Source organism: Sabethes cyaneus, chromosome 3 (assembly GCF_943734655.1).
Source record: "Sabethes cyaneus chromosome 3, idSabCyanKW18_F2, whole genome shotgun sequence".
Classification (NCBI taxonomy): domain Eukaryota; kingdom Metazoa; phylum Arthropoda; class Insecta; order Diptera; family Culicidae; genus Sabethes; species Sabethes cyaneus.
This window is the reverse complement of record NC_071355.1, coordinates 107,159,439-107,177,208: the sequence shown is the minus strand read 5'-3', so window position 1 is coordinate 107,177,208 and position 17,770 is coordinate 107,159,439. Positions and strand designations below refer to the sequence as shown.

Sequence of the window (17,770 nt, the reverse complement as noted above, 5' to 3'; positions counted from 1 at the left end):
TATGTAGAGGTGAATGTAATCTAGAATTTTGTTGAATAGAGCAGCGTATTATTGTTTTCATTTATATTAGAAACGGCCTTTAAACCATGTTATATAAATAGAACGTTTGTTTGTGCTAAGGACAAAGTTGCAACACTATTACAGCGTAAATATAAAAATTAATGGATTACTCAGTTCTGAAACATTGTAGATTGTATTCAGCTCTAGAAATGTTTCATACATGACTTTAACCGAATTTGTTTTTATAAGGCAATACAATCGACTGAGCGCAAGTGGGTGTATTTGAGCGCACCAAATCTGCTTTAAAATAATATTCTCCATAGTTTCTCCATCATATTGCTGATTGCGAGGAAAATTGTACCATCCAAAGTGCAAAATCGCTCATAAAACTGCGATCCAGTATTAAATCGTTTCGGTGTCTTCGGCGCACTTATTCGTTACATTCCAAGCAATAAGTGCGCCGAAGAGACCGAAACGATTTAAGCCAAAATAGCACTTTTATGAACGATTGTGCACTTTGGATGGTACAATTTCCCTTGCAATCAGCAATATATGGTTTTCTTACAAAACATGGAAGGGTTTAAATTAATAAATACAATTCCGATGTAAAAAATAATTTTTTAGTGAAAACTACAGCCGGGATATTTCTGCTGTTTTATGTCTAAAACCCACTTTTAAGATTATTCAACAAGTATTGCATGAAAACGTGACGTGATGGAGAATTTTTATTATTATTCTGAATTCAGTGGACAACAATCTATAAGAATCAGTTGAAAAATCTTATGCAGTTTTTTATGCAGACCTGTGTAATTAAAATTTTCGGCCGCAATTTCAATGGTAATCTCTAGAAAGAGTGACCCGTAATTGTGTAAAACTTAAAAAATCATGGCACAATTATGAGGCACTTCTATTTTCCTTCCAATTTCGATAAAACAAGCATTTTTTTGTTGGAGCATACAAACTCTACCTTTGCTTTGATATGAATATCATTTTTCAGATGTGATTCTTTTTAATTAGCATTTACAAGGCTTACGAATTCACTAGCCGCACTTTACGATGTTTACAATTTGAGCGATAGTTCGACAGCTGGATAATGTGGCAAAACGAAAAAAATCAAAACATGTTTTATTTGACGTTCAGGCGTACTATTCACTTGTTTAGTAATACAAAATGAATCTATCTGAAAAATTATATTTTCAATCAATGAGGAATATTAAAACGGCAATAAGTAGTCAAAAGTGACTAATAATTGTGTGTGACCCATAATTGTGGAACGACTGTATACTTTGTCAAGCGTTTGTTGATATTGTGCGGATCGATAACTGAAATGACAAGTTATTCGCGTTGACGAACGTAAGCTGCTGCCGCCTCCAAAAGTTTACTGTAGGGGTGAAGCGGAATAAGAATTTCTTAAAGAGCGCAAGAGATCGAAACATTTTGGTAGATTTTCACCCACACGTACATACGGGCATTTCTATGAGTGTGCAAGAGATCGTTTAATCCCGTCAACGCGAATAGGAAATTATAACAGCGCTGGAAGCAATTTTGGTTATGTATTATTGCAAATTGCATCAAAAACGCGAAATGCAAGAAACTTGCAGACATTTTGCAAGCAAAATTCCAGCAGTGAGCCGTCAATTATTCATATCAATTTATTGGGATTGACAATTGCAATAAGTTGACATAAATATTTGACAGCTCGCTGCTAGCATTTTACTTGTAAACTGTTTGCAAGATTTTTGCATTTCGCGTTTTTGATGCAATTTGCAATACCAAAAATGTGAAAACATCGTGATACGCGTCACCGATTTCAACGATTCAAGTGCCAAATGAAAGCTCTTGCTATCATCAATTTTTTGGTTTTTATTGAAAACAAACTACAGTGGACTCTCGAAAAAGTTAACTCTCTGAAAAAATAATTGATCAGAAAAGTTGAGTGAATACGGTGGTAACCCGATTTTGTCACTCCCCGATTTTGTCACTCTCCGATTTTGTCACCCCCGATTTTGTCACGTTTTTGACCCGATTTTGTCACATTTTTTACCCGATTTTGTCACGCTTTTGATTAATCAAAAGCTTAGTTTGAAAATCATTTTCAAACATGTCAAATGTGTTAAAACACTGTGAAAAGAACTGTGTTCAACAAGTTGATTATCGTGGAGTTTCCACAAAAGTTGTTTCTTATCTCCACAACTATAATAGCTAGAAGGTTACTTTCTCTGCGCAAAGTTCTTTATAATAATCTTCTCAAAAATTTTGTAGAACATTTTTTGCTCTATCTCTTACTGCTTGAAAAATAAATTTTCTATGTTACTTTTAGGGGAGTTAATCGAAAAATCGTTCATACCATAAGAAAGTGCTTTTTAAAAATTTAAAAATTAAAAATGCTCAAAAGAAACTAGAGAAGTTGCAAAGATTAGCTACAATCTCCATAACCGGAGCAACTAGCAGTACGCCATCAAAAGCGTTAGACTCTATTTTAAGTTTGCTTCCACTGCACTTATTTGTTCAACTAGAAGCTGAGAAAAATGCACTAAGATTAAGGAGAACAAAAAAGATCTTTGATGGAGACCTGAGGGGCCATCTCAGTATCTTAAAGGATTTTAAAATTAATCCCATATTAACGCATGAGGACTGGATGGATAGACAATATAACTTTGAACGACTATTCCATGTAACAGAAACAAGTCGCACGGAGTGGGAATCAGGTGGGCCCAATATTCAACCAGGATCGATAATCGTCTACACTGACGGTTCTAAACTAAACAACAAAGTTGGAACTGGCGTAACGGGCCCCGGAGTCGACATATCAATATCCATGGGCCAATGGCCGACTGTTTTTCAAGCAGAAATACAGGCAATTATTGAATGTGCTACAGTTTGTCTGCGACGAAATTATAGAAATGCAAATATATGTATATTTTCTGACAGCCAGGCTGCTTTAAAAGCACTGAAGTCAGTTTCGTGTTCATCTAAACTGGTTTGGGAATGCATTCAATTGCTGCAGCAGGTGGCTAGAAAAAGCACAATAAATCTTTTTTGGGTCCCTGGGCACTGTGGAATTGAAGGCAATGAAAAAGCGGATCAGTTGGCAAAAGCTGGATCGATTAAATCTTTCATTGGATCAGAACCATTCTGTGGGGTCTCAGAATGTACTATTAGAATGGAATTAAAAAACTGGGAAAAATCAATGATTGATGATGTCTGGAAAAAAAATCTGACAGCTCGACAATCAAAAAAATTTATATCTCCTAATAAAACAATAATCCAGAAACTTCTTAGCCTGTCTAAAAAGGACTTACGTACTTACTGTGGCCTCGTACCAGGCCACTGCGCAAGTAAATATCACTTAAAACAACTGGGAAAATTAGAAGATGACACGTGTCGCTTCTGTAACCTAGAAAGTGAAAATGCGGAACATCTACTATGCTATTGCGTGGCACTACTTCATAAAAGAAAAACTTTCTTTGACATGACTTTAATACAACCCTCAGATGTATGGATGAATTCTCCCAATAAGGCAATAAACTTTATTCGTTGTATAATACCTTATTGGGACAATGCCGTCGATCAGCAAGTGGAAATCACTCATACTAATAGTGATACGACACCCTGATGTGGCGTACAATCAACTGGGGCCTGCCACAATAGATCAAATAACTGGTCGCAGTGGAAAATGTACCCAAAAAAAGAAAAAAAGTGCTTTCTACGCTGTGACATTTCTCCGAACATAGTTAACCAGTATAATCAACCATTTCGGCGCAATTAAAAAACGCGTGTTTTCATACCTTTGGGACCTGTGCTGTGAAAAGGTGACAAATGTCCACAGAGAGGTTGAAGGCAGTGCGAAATGGCCTAATGATCAGAATGAAATATATGTAGCTCGTTATCAAAATTAATCAAATTATCAAATTAATGTAGCAAAGTTATCTGCAAAAAAATGAAAATTGAAAAAATACCCGATTTTGTCACTGTCCCGTTTTTGTCACCCCTAAATTTATCATGGGGGTGACAAAATCGGGTCATTACTGTATTAGCAACATGTAACACCCTAAAAAGTTAATTTTTTCCTTAACTTTTTGGGGAGTTTGGATTTATGGGTTGTTCAAGCGTTCGTTCACACACGTGTGGTTTCTTTCTATCTTTATGTTTAATTTCTCGGTTTATTGTCACCTTTCGACTGTTTCATACAGAGTTGCATCACAGCAGGGATTAAATTCAGGATTTTTGATAACATGCTGAAAAAGCGCAAACTCCGATTGAATTTAAATGCAAAAGAAGGAACAGATAAACAGAAAATACGCGCGAATATTATCGAAACGTGCACTACAAATTTATGGAATTTAATTATGGAACATGGAAAGAATAAAAGCAGACTAGTATAACAGATTATTTAAAACTTACTGAAAGAAACTAGTATTATTTAATGAGTTCTTGCTACATAATTCCTTCCATTGTAACTTCCATTTACATAAATAATTGGTAGCCTATATCCGTGAATTTTCGCCTTTGTCTCTATCATTTTTAATAATTTTTAGGACTACTCAGAAAAGTTAATAATTCGGAAAAGTTAATTGACCCATTCCTCAATCGATTAACTTTTCCGAGAGTCCACTGTAGTAGTTTAAAAGTTATGCTTAAAAACGTGTTATAACTAAGTCTAATTTGAAACCTAATGTAGCCTCTAGCCTATTGAATTGTTTTTTGATTGGACGTAAAATTTGAAAGTTATGAACAATCGTGTACACCACATTAAAGTTTATAATAACTTTTAACGACTTCAACTAAGAGAATATTCCTCTAGTTTCAATAATTTTAGCATCAAATGAGAGGTTTTAGCAATGTGAACGTGTCTGCGAAATTTTACAGGCATTGGTTTTGTCCGTCGAACGATATTTAAAAATTATTGATGAAATTTATTTTATGTTCCGAAGACGTGTCGTTTTCGAATTCAAATAACAAGCGAGTAAATACATTTGAAATTTATAGTCTTAAACATTCTAAAAATGTAAACTTCTGTTTCATCTTTGCCAAAAATATTCGTGTCATTGCAAGTAAAAACTAAGCACAATGTCCGTTCTTTTCTCGTAGCCATTAGCCATTGCATTAAATTTTGTTAGTAAGTGTACACTGCCACGGGCCTCTCGATGTGAGCTTTTTGGTGTAGTGACTAGAGGAGGGTTAAAAAGAGGAAGTTGTGTACAGGACACGACCGCATATATAGGTGACGCAGGACTACGTATGTCTCTTTGTAGTAGCATGTATCCAAGCTTGTAATCATTCGATTCTTCATGTATACATGCTATATGCAACATATATACATGCTACATGCGTTGTATGTAACATTTATCTGAGTGGTAACATTGCATACGTTCAATCCTCAAAAGATTTCAGAATTATTTCTATGTGCATTTGGAAACAATTTAACAAAATCAAGGACACAAACTATTGCTTTACTGCCTTACAGAAATTAAAGATTGTTTTTATTACCCATGGTTCCCCACGTTGAAGGGATTTTACCAATTCAATCCTTTTTTATCAACAGCACATCTTTTCACTGGGGTCAGTCCCGGCGTAGTGGTTAGCATGCACGCCTCTCACGCCGAGGACCCGGGTTCTAATCCCAACCCCGCAGAAGTCACGAATGACCTAAAACTGGTTAAAGTGACTATAATCTAAACAAACAAACAAAAATTTGTCACTCTTTCTGACGTACTTCCCAAGCAAGAACATCAAAATGGTCTAGGTTTAATCGCGGTGTTAAGAAATCTTGTTGAAATGAGGAAACTTGGTCACTTGTTTTGGCTTACTTCCCAAGCACAGATCTCAAATTGGTATAGGTTTTTAGATCATCGTAAAGAATCTTCCAACCAATCACGAAGCGAGAATGGTGTAAGAATATTGAAAATCGTTCGGGAAACCACTAAGCTATTAGCTTTCAAAACTTGACCACTTTTCGAGAAAGATTTTTTGGAATGACACCCTATACCAGCTACCTTCCTGAAGGACGTAGTCCTACGTCAAAAAAGTTAGAAAGTGAAAACGAGTCAAAGAAATAACATTTTCTAATGTGTGTTTTGTTTTCAGAGGCATAAGCTGTACGTCTTACGTTACTTCGCCTGCGAAGCAATATGTTTAATAAACATAATCATACAATTATGGTTGATGAATCGTTTTTTCGATGGAGAATTCTACTCATACGGATGGAGGGTAATGCATTTTTCGGAACAGCCTCAAGATCAACGACTAGACCCAATGGTATACGTGTTTCCCCGGGTGACAAAATGCATTTTCTATAAATATGGTGCATCTGGAACGCTGCAAAAACATGATTCTCTCTGCATATTACCACTCAATATAGTGAATGAGAAAACATACATATTCATCTGGTTCTGGTTTATTATTTTGGCTATTTTGCTAGGGTGCTTAATGGTTTACAGGTAGTATGACTTATTATAAGTAGATTACTTTAAATATAATTTCTTTTATTTATCTAGAATCGCAATTATATTTATGCCATCATTTCGTGTTCGTTTGTTAAACACGATCAACCGCATGGTGCCGCGTGAAGCTGCAGAATCAATTTCTCAAAAAACAGATCTCGGAGACTGGTGGATTATATATATGCTCGGAGGGAATCTTGATCCTCCAATTTTCAAAGATGTTGTAGCAGAACTAGCAAAGCAGATTGAACCGCCGAAGAAAAATGGAAAGCATCGTCTATAAACAAATAGACAGTTAAACGAGGCCTTGTAAACAAAATACTAGAACTGCCATACACAAAAATAAGCACAAGATTTATACTCAACAAATTTAGAAAATGCTCTCGTCACGTTCCTGAATCTTTTCGTGGTAAACTTTACGCAGCTTAGAAATTTTGCATTCCATGAGAAGTATATTTTTAAAACATCAAATAGACGGTGTTATTTTAGTAAATGGCTTTTTTCTTAACTCCCTTTTTGATGATGACCAAAACGGCATTTATAACTAAAATTTATTATATTTAAAAATATATATATATATATCGCGTAACTTTTCAAAATGACCCAAGTAACAATGAGAGATTCTCTTTTTGCCTCTTCTCTTTCCGCGATGCAAATGCACTTTAAAACATCTGTCTTGAATAAATCGGTTGCCGGTGTTACCAGCTAACTAACCGTCAAGAAAACTTTTGTTGAAATGCATTATTGTCGTAATAATCGAAAGAGAGGAAGACTAAAGAGAGTCTCTTAATGTTACTTAGGTCCTCTTGAAAAGTTACGCGACATATACTGAATTTAACAGTAAGATTCTGGTTTTGACGTAGGACTACGTCTTTGTTTACTATACTAGGACTGGGTAGCACTGTGAAAACGAAAACAGAAGTGTAACGTTTGAATGAAAGATTTCAGATGGTAATAACTACTAAACTACTGTACGAAACTGAAATTTTCAAGGAATTTTTGCAATGGTGAATTAGAAGCTTTGCCTTATTTAAGAAGGGGGGCTCCCATACAAATGAAATACAAATTTCTTCATTACTCGAGAACTAATCATGTAAATGGAACCAAATTTTGAGGTATGAATTTATTTTATAATGTTTCGAAACCCCTCACCCCTGTGGTAGGAGGATAAGGACTCTCATACAAATAAAACAGAAATTTTTGCGTATGCGCCATATTTTCTGCTATGTAACAAGCGGTAAGATGTGAATGTAAACTAGTAAAACCTTCTCGGTGCAAGAGTTAGTGAATCGACGCCGCTAACTTACGTGCCTGTTGCCATTCATGTCAAAAGAGGGACATTCGAATGGTACGTCATATTTGCGATGAACGTGCTTTAATGTTATTTGTAACCAATGGACCTTTTAACCCTTTATAAGGCAGTGGCAACTATATTGCCACCAACAAACATTTTTTATTTTGCTTCTATAATTATATTGATGTCATTATAGACTCAAAACAAATATTTTTCGTTGGTGGCAAAATAATTGCCACGGCCTTATAAAGGGTTAAAGGCTACAAGCGAGTTAAAGTAAGATTATTGAAACATGTTAAGCTGCGCATGATCATATTTAATACAATAATCTGTGGGCTGGTCATTCATTACTATTTCAACCTTTGTGATGCACACAAGTGATTTATAAAAGAAATATATGACTCAAATGTTGCAGGCGTTGTACTTATGAAATGAACCCCGTCCACGTATTTTCAATGCCACCATTGCATTCAATGAAGAATGGAATCTGATTATTTCGCTCTTCCCTTTTAAACAATTACTTAAATAATGGGACTCACAGATTCTTATAAACATAAATATGCCAGAAATACAGTTTACATTAGTCTCCGATCGAATGATCTGATATAGTCCTACGTCACTCTTTCGTACAAGCCTTAGGGCTGTATACCTTGTAGCTTTTAGAAATAGGCAATTTTTTACTTTTACGTCTATGAAAAGGTACAAATAATCTATAACATGTACACGGGGGTCAGCGGGGCTTGAATCTGTAGACTTGAGAATCTACAGTTATGGTTTATTCGACTGTGTAACCTAGGCCTAGGGGAAAGTAATCAACAGTGAGACAGTAGGAATAGTAGGACAACTGGAATAACTTCGCCATTCAAGAATTCAATGGCGATGGGTTCACCCCTCATATTTTCCTGGAAAGTAAAGTTTGTGAACCTACATTACGTGATGTAGTTTGAGAAAACAATTTTATTTTTTACTACATTCTTCAATAAAATCATTTTTGGGGAGATCAAAGTAAATTTTATTGCAATCATTTGGAGGTGATTTTCAACAACACAATGCATATTAAATCCAAATTAAATTTACTACATGACATCATAAAGTAAAAAGATTAAAAAATAAAAAAATACTTTTATTTCATAAAATATTCCTATTGGTAATAGTGAGACACCCGATCAGATGATTCTAACAAAAATCTGTTGGGGAGGAATAAATGCTTAATGCGAAAAATGTAGATTCAGGCAAACTGAAAAGTTTTTGATATTAGGACAAAAATATAAACTTAGCGAAGGTGAGAGTCGAACTCACAGCTGTCATTCTCTAATTGAGCGAATTGTTTAACCAATTACACCACTAAGCCGTCTATACTATGTGGTCTAATATTAAGATTTTGTAGGCGCTTGCCTGATTCTATCATTGATTCGCACAAAAATATTACAGAATGGTATCTCTAGTTGATATTTCTATCAAACTTTGTTATAAATTTGATAGGAAAACTTACTTGTCTGTCTGACGGGATGTTCCTTATAGAATCAAAAACTATTGAACCAATCGGCGTGAAAATTTGCATGTAGAGTTTTTTTGGAGCCAGGAAAGGTTTTAGTGATGGTTAGAGACCCCTCCCTTACTAGAAGTGGGGGCTCCCATACAAATGAAACGCAAATTTTTGCATAACTCGAGAACTAATCAAGCAAATAGAACAAAATTTGGCATGTGAGTGTTTTTGGTGACAAGAATTTATTCTATGGTAAATTGAGACCCCTCCCCTCTTTAGAAAGAGAATTATGACTCCTCTTCCCTTTAAGAGGGGGGGGGGGGGCTTCCATACAAATGAAATACAAATTTCCTCATAACTCGAGAACTAATCAAGCAAATGGAACCAAATTTGGCATGTGAAGGTTTTCGAGGGCAAGAATATTTTTTATGGTAAATTAGGACCCCTCCCCACTTTAAGAGGGGGAGGGGGGGCTCCTGTACAAATGAAAAAAAATTTCCTCATAACTCGAGAACTAATCAAGCAAATGGAACTAAATTTGGCATGTGGAGGTTTTGGAGGCAAAAATATTTTCTATGGTGCATTGGGACCCCTCCCCACTTCAAGAGGGGGGGGGGGGGCTTCTACATAAATGAAATACAAATTTCCTCATAATTCGAGAACTAATCAAGCAAATGGAACCATGTGGGAGATTTTAGAGTTTTGAATTTATTTTATGATAGTTAGAGACCTCTCACCCCTGTAGTAGGGGGATATGGACTCTCATACAAATAAAACAGAAATTTTTGCGAAACTCAAAAACTAATCGAACTCGAGAAATTCGAGACGCTTCCATAAAACATTAATCAATAACAAGACCACAAAAACTATCTATATTGGCCTACATTTGAATAGCATTGGTGATGCTTATTGGTTACCTGGGATGCTTTCATAGTTACGTAACTGCCAAAATGAATCATCTAAGGTTGAACTCCTCAGAAACTTACAAAACTCGAGATTGTGACAAAAATCATCCGAGATTCATGATTTATTTACAACACAGGTTAATTTGTGGCAATACGAAGTTTGTCGAGTCAGCTAGTTTTGATATAAACTAGATCAAATTTTATCGTAATCTGTTATATTTGTGATATACCTAAACCAAATTTTGTTATTTTAACGAGACCAAGTTCATAACAAAACACAAAGGATGTTTTGTTATAAAATACTTGTTATTTAGAACTCATCCTGTTATAAATTTGATATTTTCATTTGATCGGGCAAACAGACATGCGTCAGTGCTCTTGTCATGTAATTGTTTTTGTGTGAATTGCATATCAATCTGAATGGATTGACTATATAGTCGCTCCACAATTATGGGTCACTCACAAGTAACCCCGGTGTTGCAAGTATCCCCGGATGACGGTAACTGTTTTCCTGATTTGCGTTGAAATCAAACGTTTATGGTGAAAACAACGCTTAATGAAAATATCAGATATCAGATATCAGATACGATATCAGATGTAGATCGAAGTAAACCGCGATCGCGAATGGACGTGAAAATTTTTCATGTATTTTTTTTTCGTTTTCCGTAAACCAAAAATGATTTTGTATTCAAATGTTTACATTTATTTGTTTTTTTTGTTAACTGTCGCCGGTGAAACAACTGAATTTGAAAATTGCTATCTGCCCGCAACGCTACGTTGCGAAAACGCAACGTTGGGTATTAAGGCATCCGTTTTGCATACCTTCATTAGGCTTATACAAATTTGGAAAAAAGTTTATGTCCTCGTCTCGAAATATTCAAGGGGGGGCAAGAAAAAAATAATGACATCAAACCTTCAATAACTAAACAAAGGAGAAAAAACCAGTGTTTATTTTTCCATATTAATACAAATTTAATACAAAAATGTTGTACAGTACTTAAATTTTAGTTCAAACCGCACCAACGTTCAGAATTTTTCGATTCAAGCAGAGTAGTAGGTAGAGATTAATCAGCTTGATAACAATGGAGTGCCACAACATCACTTTAAAGAGCCGCACGCGTGTAACTTGACTTTCATTTGAATTTTGATTAGAACTTACGTGTCACTAACCACCTTACATTTTAGAACAATACAAATCTGTGTTACTTACTAGTTCAGAACTCGGTATCCACGAAATAATATCGCAATCTAATCATCTTGTAAAAATGGCAATTTACTTCCCTATAACTTTTTTACTTGGAACGCATTTGCTGTGCTCCGAAGTCTGTCGATAAAGAAAAGTCAAGTTCTTAAGGGGACATAAACGACTAAATTTTTTGAAAAAATCGTAAATTTTTTATTTCAAATTTTGATTCTGCAGTCTTTTTCGCTTATTTTGATACTAATTTTGTAATGATCCAACCACGGGAAGTGGCCGAAAAACGATCGAACACATAGGCATTCCAGTGCGATGTGGAATAACCTCGCCGGAATTATACGCCGCTCCTGTAAAACCACGATTTTCAAACTTGATGTACCTTTTTCAAAAAAAAACTCCATACCGTATTGGAACAAACATTTTTTTGTTTTGTTGGTAGAAGCTTGGCAAAGACTTTTATAACTTTTAAGCTTTGTAAACTACACACAGCTTGAGAAAAAAGAAAAAGAAGAAAAAAAGATTAAAATTAAAATTTGTCTTCTTTTTTCTTTTTCTCTGGCTGTGTTTCGTTTACAAAGCCTAAAAGTTATAAAAGTCTTTGCCAAGCTTCTACCAACAAAACAAAAAAAAGTTTGTTCCGATACGCTGAGTAGTTTCTAACAAAAAGGTACATAAAGAAAGGCCGCTTTCCGTGGTCGGATCATTACAAAATTAGTATCAAAATCAGTGGAAAAGACTGCAGAACCAAAATCTGAAATAAAAAATTTACGATTTTTTCAAAAAATTTAGTCGTTTACGTCCCCTTAAGGACGTTTATACCCATGGCCTAGCTTTTTTGCATGTAGCAGGAGTTGGTGGGGGAAAGTTGCTCGAGACTAACCTGATAATTACGTTAAATTTGCATATATTTAGTAATTTAGAGATGTAAACTCGTTGAACTGTAAAAAATCTGCTTATCACTAAAGAATGCATCATAATAATATTACACTTTATTTTTTTGCCCCTTCAAATTTCGAAAATTTTTGAAGGGGTGGGCGACATAACATTTTTTTTCAAATTTATATAAGCCTATTATGCATATAAATACTTCATATTTTTTTATCGTTAAATCAAACTTGGAATTTTTTTTTTGGGATTTTTAGTATTAATAAAGATTAAATGAACGAGTAAGAGTATTACATGTTATGTTTTATGATGAATATCGAAACGTTTGGGTTGGAGACCATCTTTGCACTAGACGCATAGTATGCAGTTTGAATGCTAAATACATGTCATCGCAGATGATTAAATACCTACCAACATGTTCCGGAAACGTTGTAACATTAATGGTGGGTCCATGAAACTGTCGTTGCTGTCACTCAATTCCTCCAGACATTCCGGAGCCAAAGTTACTTTAACGATTTTATTACGCTCTTATCACAACGGTTGCTCCATTTGCCATCAGTGTTTGAAGCAGCGAACTCTATGTTACGTTAACTTTTATAATGTTTCTGGGATATTTTGAACAAGCGAAAGTTAAGATTTACATTCATTTGTTTACTAAAAAGGAACGACAACGAAAACAAACGTTCTCGTTGCAAATTTTGAATATCGTTTTTTGCTAGCGTTGATTTTTCGCAACGCAAAACTTAAAACTTATCCTTAAATTACAAAAATAATCAAAATTGCGAAACAAAGTATTTTTTGGCAAGCAACCGATTCTTACTAACACTGATTAATAGGTCAGGCGTTAATAGAGGTAAAATCGAGTTTTGAGCATTTTTCCTTAACTATCTGAAAAATAGCAAAACCTGTTGTTTTGTCACAGCTATAATTATGTTACATGTAACATCTGACCTTTGAGCAAAAACAGGTCGATTAGGGTTTTTCCAATCTTTCTTTGTTTTTCAGGGTCCAAGTTGATATCTTAAACCGGGCCTCCTCCAGAATCGAATGAAAGTGCGTTGCGTTTTCGCAACGCTGGGAGGAAATGGGTTAAAACTATCGATAGTTTATACTTCGCGACAAAGCCGCCCTTCTCGGTTAAACATTCGGCAGGTAAACAATCCACCAGTTGCCGAGAACTACGCGCTCGTGCTGGATGAAGCTCTGCCTTCTTTTGTGGAGCTAGATGCTTCGACCGTCGAAAACGGATGGACTATGATGCGCTCGGCCGTCAACGAGGCCACAACCGCGGTGCTAGGAGTGGAAACCTCGAGTGCTCGAAGTGATTGGTTTGACGGGGAATGCCAACAAGCGATAGAGAGTAAAAGAAGATCTTAGAAAAACTATCTAAGCATACCCACGAGAGAGAATTTCGCCAAGTATCGACGAGCGCGGAATGAGTTGACCATGATCCTGAGGAAGAAAAAGCGCCAGAAGGAGGACAGATATCGTGAGGAGCTGGAACAACTAGGGTAACCAACTTGATTTGGACCCCTACATGAATTGGACCCTTTCAACATATTTAATCACATCACTACCTAGCAGCGCAAAATTCTATTATTTAGAAGCAGTAATAATATTCTTTGGATTCTTTTCTAAGCCTGAATGCTTTCGGATCACTTTAAATTACTTGTATTTAGCTAATATTTACAATCATAAAGTGTATTGCCATATACCGCTCCCAATCCGACGTAGGTGAAGAGGAAACGATGTTTGCAACACATTTTCGATTTGGTTTTAATAGCTAAATCCAATGAATTTGTATTGATGAAATCAGTTAGTTTTATTTAGGAAGGTGTATTTTACGTGGTTTCGAAGGTTTCTTCTCAAGATTTTAATGTAAAACCACAAAAAACTAGTGTCCAAATTGTATCGTGAAAATTTTCTTACCATCAGATTTTGGACACCCCTGTATTTTGATTTCTGGCAGCAGTTTGTTTACCTATTAAGATTCAGTGGAAAAACAAAATTGAATGGTAAATTGGTAAGCACTTTAAGGAAAAAGAACATTTATAACAATTTATTATTTAAAGTATCTTGTTTATCAGGGAATACATCATGCAAAACACAACAAAATCATGTAGAGTGGCCCGCTCGGAGGAGGCAATTAATGAGTGCTTGCAGGAAATCAGTAACGGTGCGGCAGTTAAAACAGCATGTCGCCAGTTCGGTATTCCCAGATCGACGATCAAGTTTCGGCTAAACAATCAATATAAAAACCAGTCAAGACCTAAAACTGCTCTAGCACATGATCATGCTGACGAACTTGAGCTTGTTGAAGGCGTGAAGAAAATGGCTCGGAAGGGATACCCTGTCACTAAATACCGTATCATGAACAAAATGATTCGCAAATCGAGACTGGTAGTGAGCTGCAAATTAGAGCTCTAACTCTCCTGAAAACGTTTCCAGTAATTCAATCGGACGCAGAAGGAAGTATTTCTCGATGAGATTTTCTCGACAAATCCGATACCAAGAATGCAATAATTTGGACTTTACTTACATCCTTACATTTTATCCTCCTGCCTGAGGATATTTGCTAACGTTTCAACTATATTAAATCGTATATTTTAATTTCACGTCCGATAATAAACATGAAGACTGATGACTGTTATGTTACATGATAAACGGAGGGTTTTTTATTTACAGTAATCAAATTGTGCTGAAAAGTCTTCCAAAAAAGCATAATTAAAAAACGAATTTAAAGCATATAAAGTCGTGATTGACTTCATATTCAAATTTACGACCTCGTCCCATGATAAATTTCTGATATGAAATGAATTTAAATACTGAAAATATACTGCACTATCATCCTGGTTGAATGAATCTTAGAGTTTCCAAAATATATTCGTTGATATTTGCCGTGTCCAAAATCCATTTTGGACACTGTCTAAAATAAAGTGAGAGGGTCCAAAATATGAAAACTACATAGTTAATAAAAATGTCTATAGCACATTTTTATCGACAAATAGATGACCCAACAACACTTTGCCATTTAGGTAAGTTGTTTTAAAAGAGAGTCGTGCATGAATTGCATAACAAAAGAAGGTAATAAATATTTTATTCCAATAAATGTTAAATTACTTCCTCTAGGGGTCCAAATTCGGTTGGTTACCCTATTCCGGGCTAATGACACGCGCAAGTTTTACGAGAAGGTGAAGCAATTTCGTAAGGGGTAAGGGCTATACACCTAAACCAGACATGTGTAGGGACGAGGGAAGGGATCTAATCACAACACTACCGGTCTGAATAGCGCTTTGTACATCGTCAGCTTTGTGCAGCGTATGCTCCTTGATTGAAGCGTCTTGCGGAGGAAAAAGTAGGCTCGTTGCTCGAAGCTTACTTGCTTACTTTAGTGGCAACGGTCCATTACCGATCCTGCGCCGAACGAATTATGGTCCTCCAGTACCGTCGGTCCTAGGCTGCCGTTCTCCAATCCCCACGAACATCAGTTGAACGTGCATCATCTTCGACAGCACACACCCACCGGGTGCGGGGTCTGCCTCGGAGTCTACGGCCTCTTCCTGGTTCTCTGCTGAAAATAGCTTTGGCTACTCTTTCATCGGGCATTCTGGCCACGTGTCTCCAGCCCACCGCAGCCTGCCACATTGCACTACCTTCACTATATCAGCATATTTGTATACTTGGCACAGCTCGTGATTCATGCGTCTGCGCCACACTCCATTTTCCATTTTGCCACCAAGTATAGATCGCAGAATTTTACGCTCAAAAACCCCAAGCGCTCGCCGATCAGCTTCCTTTAGCGTCCATGATTCGTGTCCGTAAAGGGCCATCGGGAGGATTAGTGTTCTGTAGAGCGCCAGTTTTGTGCGAATTTGCAAACTACGGGACTTCAGCTGGCTACGTAATCCGTAGAAAGCCCGATTCGCGGCTGCAACTCGACGTTTCACTTTGCGGCTTACACGAGTGTACCAAGGTATATAAATTACTCCACTACTTCATATCGTTCCCCATCTAACTCCACCTCGGCACCAACACCACTTGAGCTCCCACGTTCCCTACCAGCAACCATGTACTTCGTTTTGGCGGTATTAATGGTAAGTCCCAATCTCGCAGCTTCCCTTTTAAAGGGCTTGAAGGCCTCTTCCACTGCTCTACGGTTGATTCCGATGATATCGACGTCATCTGCAAAACCAAGAAGCATGTGAGATTTCGTGATGATAGTTCCATTCCTTTCCACGTTTGCTCTTCGTAATGCACCTTCCAAGGCAATGTTGAATAGCAGGTTAGAGAGTGCATCCCCTTGCTTCAGTCCATCCAACGTCACGAAAGCAGCTGAGGTCTCACCCGCTATTCTAACGCATGATTTGGATCCGTCCAGCGTCGCACGAATCAGCGTAACTAGTTTCGTCGGAAAACCATGTTCTAGCATTATCCGCCACAGCTCATTTCGTTTAACTGAATCGTACGCCGCTTTAAAGTCCACAAACAGATGGTGTGTCTACAAGTTGTACTCCCGGAACTTGTCTAGCAACTGGCGCAGGGTAAACATCTGATCCGTCATGGAGCGACCCTCACGAAAACCAGCTTGGTACTCGCCGACGAAGGACTCCGCTAACGGTCTCAGTCTGCAGAACAGGATACGGGAAAGCACCTTGTAGGCAGAACTGAGCAATGTTATTCCTCGATAGTTTTTACACTCCATTCGATGTCCCTTTTTGAAAATTGGGCAAATGAGGCCATCCAACCACTCCTCCTGCATTTGCTCTTCTTTTTAATCTTTTTGCTCTTCCTCCCAGATCCTGACAATGGTCCGGTGGATTGCTTCGTACAGCCGCTCGCTCCCAGCTTTTAGAAGTTCAGCCGGGATACCGTCCTTCCCAGCAGCCTTACCGTTTTTTAGCTCACTGATTGCCTTCTTAACCTCCTCCTGTGTTGGTGGCTCTACAGCTTGACCATCGCTTGCAATTTCTATCCTGTCCCTGCTGATCTCCGCATTTACCTCTCCATTCAATAGTGTCTGGAAGTGCTCCTTCCATCTGGCTGCTACCACCGTTTTGTCGGTAAGCAGGTTGCCAGCACTATCATTGCACATCACAGGCATGGCAAAATTCCTGCATCTCACCGTTTTCTAGAAACTCCGTGTGCCGTTGCTGGCGTATCGCTCCTCTGCGCCAGCGAGCACGTGCTCCTCGTACTCGCGTTTCTTTAGACGATGGATTCTTTTTTCCGCAGCTCTAGTCTCTCTGTATCTCTTTCTGTTTTGACGCGTTGCCGCAGTGAGCATGCGACTCCTGGCCAGGTTCTTTTCGTCTGTCACTCTCTGGCATTCGGCATCAAACCAGCTGTTACGCTGTCTTCCACGCGTCGTGCCTACCACCTCTCTCGCTGCTGTTTGGATGGCACCATGGATGTTCCTCCACAGCCCATTTATATCTTCTTCTTCTTCTACCTGCTGTTCTGCGATTCTCTGGTCAAGCTTCCTGGCGTACTCCACTACTACGCCGTCTGCCGTTAACCGCTGGATGTTGAAACGCAGCGTCCTTTCAGTGCGAGCTTTCG

General features: G+C 37.4%; 1 protein-coding gene across 2 annotated transcripts in view; it reads left to right on the top strand.

Moving 5' to 3' along the window:
• LOC128742454 (innexin inx1) overlaps positions 1-6,917 on the top strand; it is a 46,337-nt gene extending 39,420 nt beyond the window's left edge. For both annotated transcript variants that reach the window (XM_053838824.1, XM_053838823.1), the window contains 2 exons: positions 6,088-6,440; positions 6,498-6,917. In XM_053838824.1, the coding sequence (XP_053694799.1) occupies positions 6,088-6,440; positions 6,498-6,726 (582 nt within the window). In that variant the 3' untranslated portion in view covers positions 6,727-6,917. The remainder of the gene's footprint in view (positions 1-6,087; positions 6,441-6,497) is intronic.
• The last annotated feature ends 10,853 nt before the right edge of the window (positions 6,918-17,770 follow it).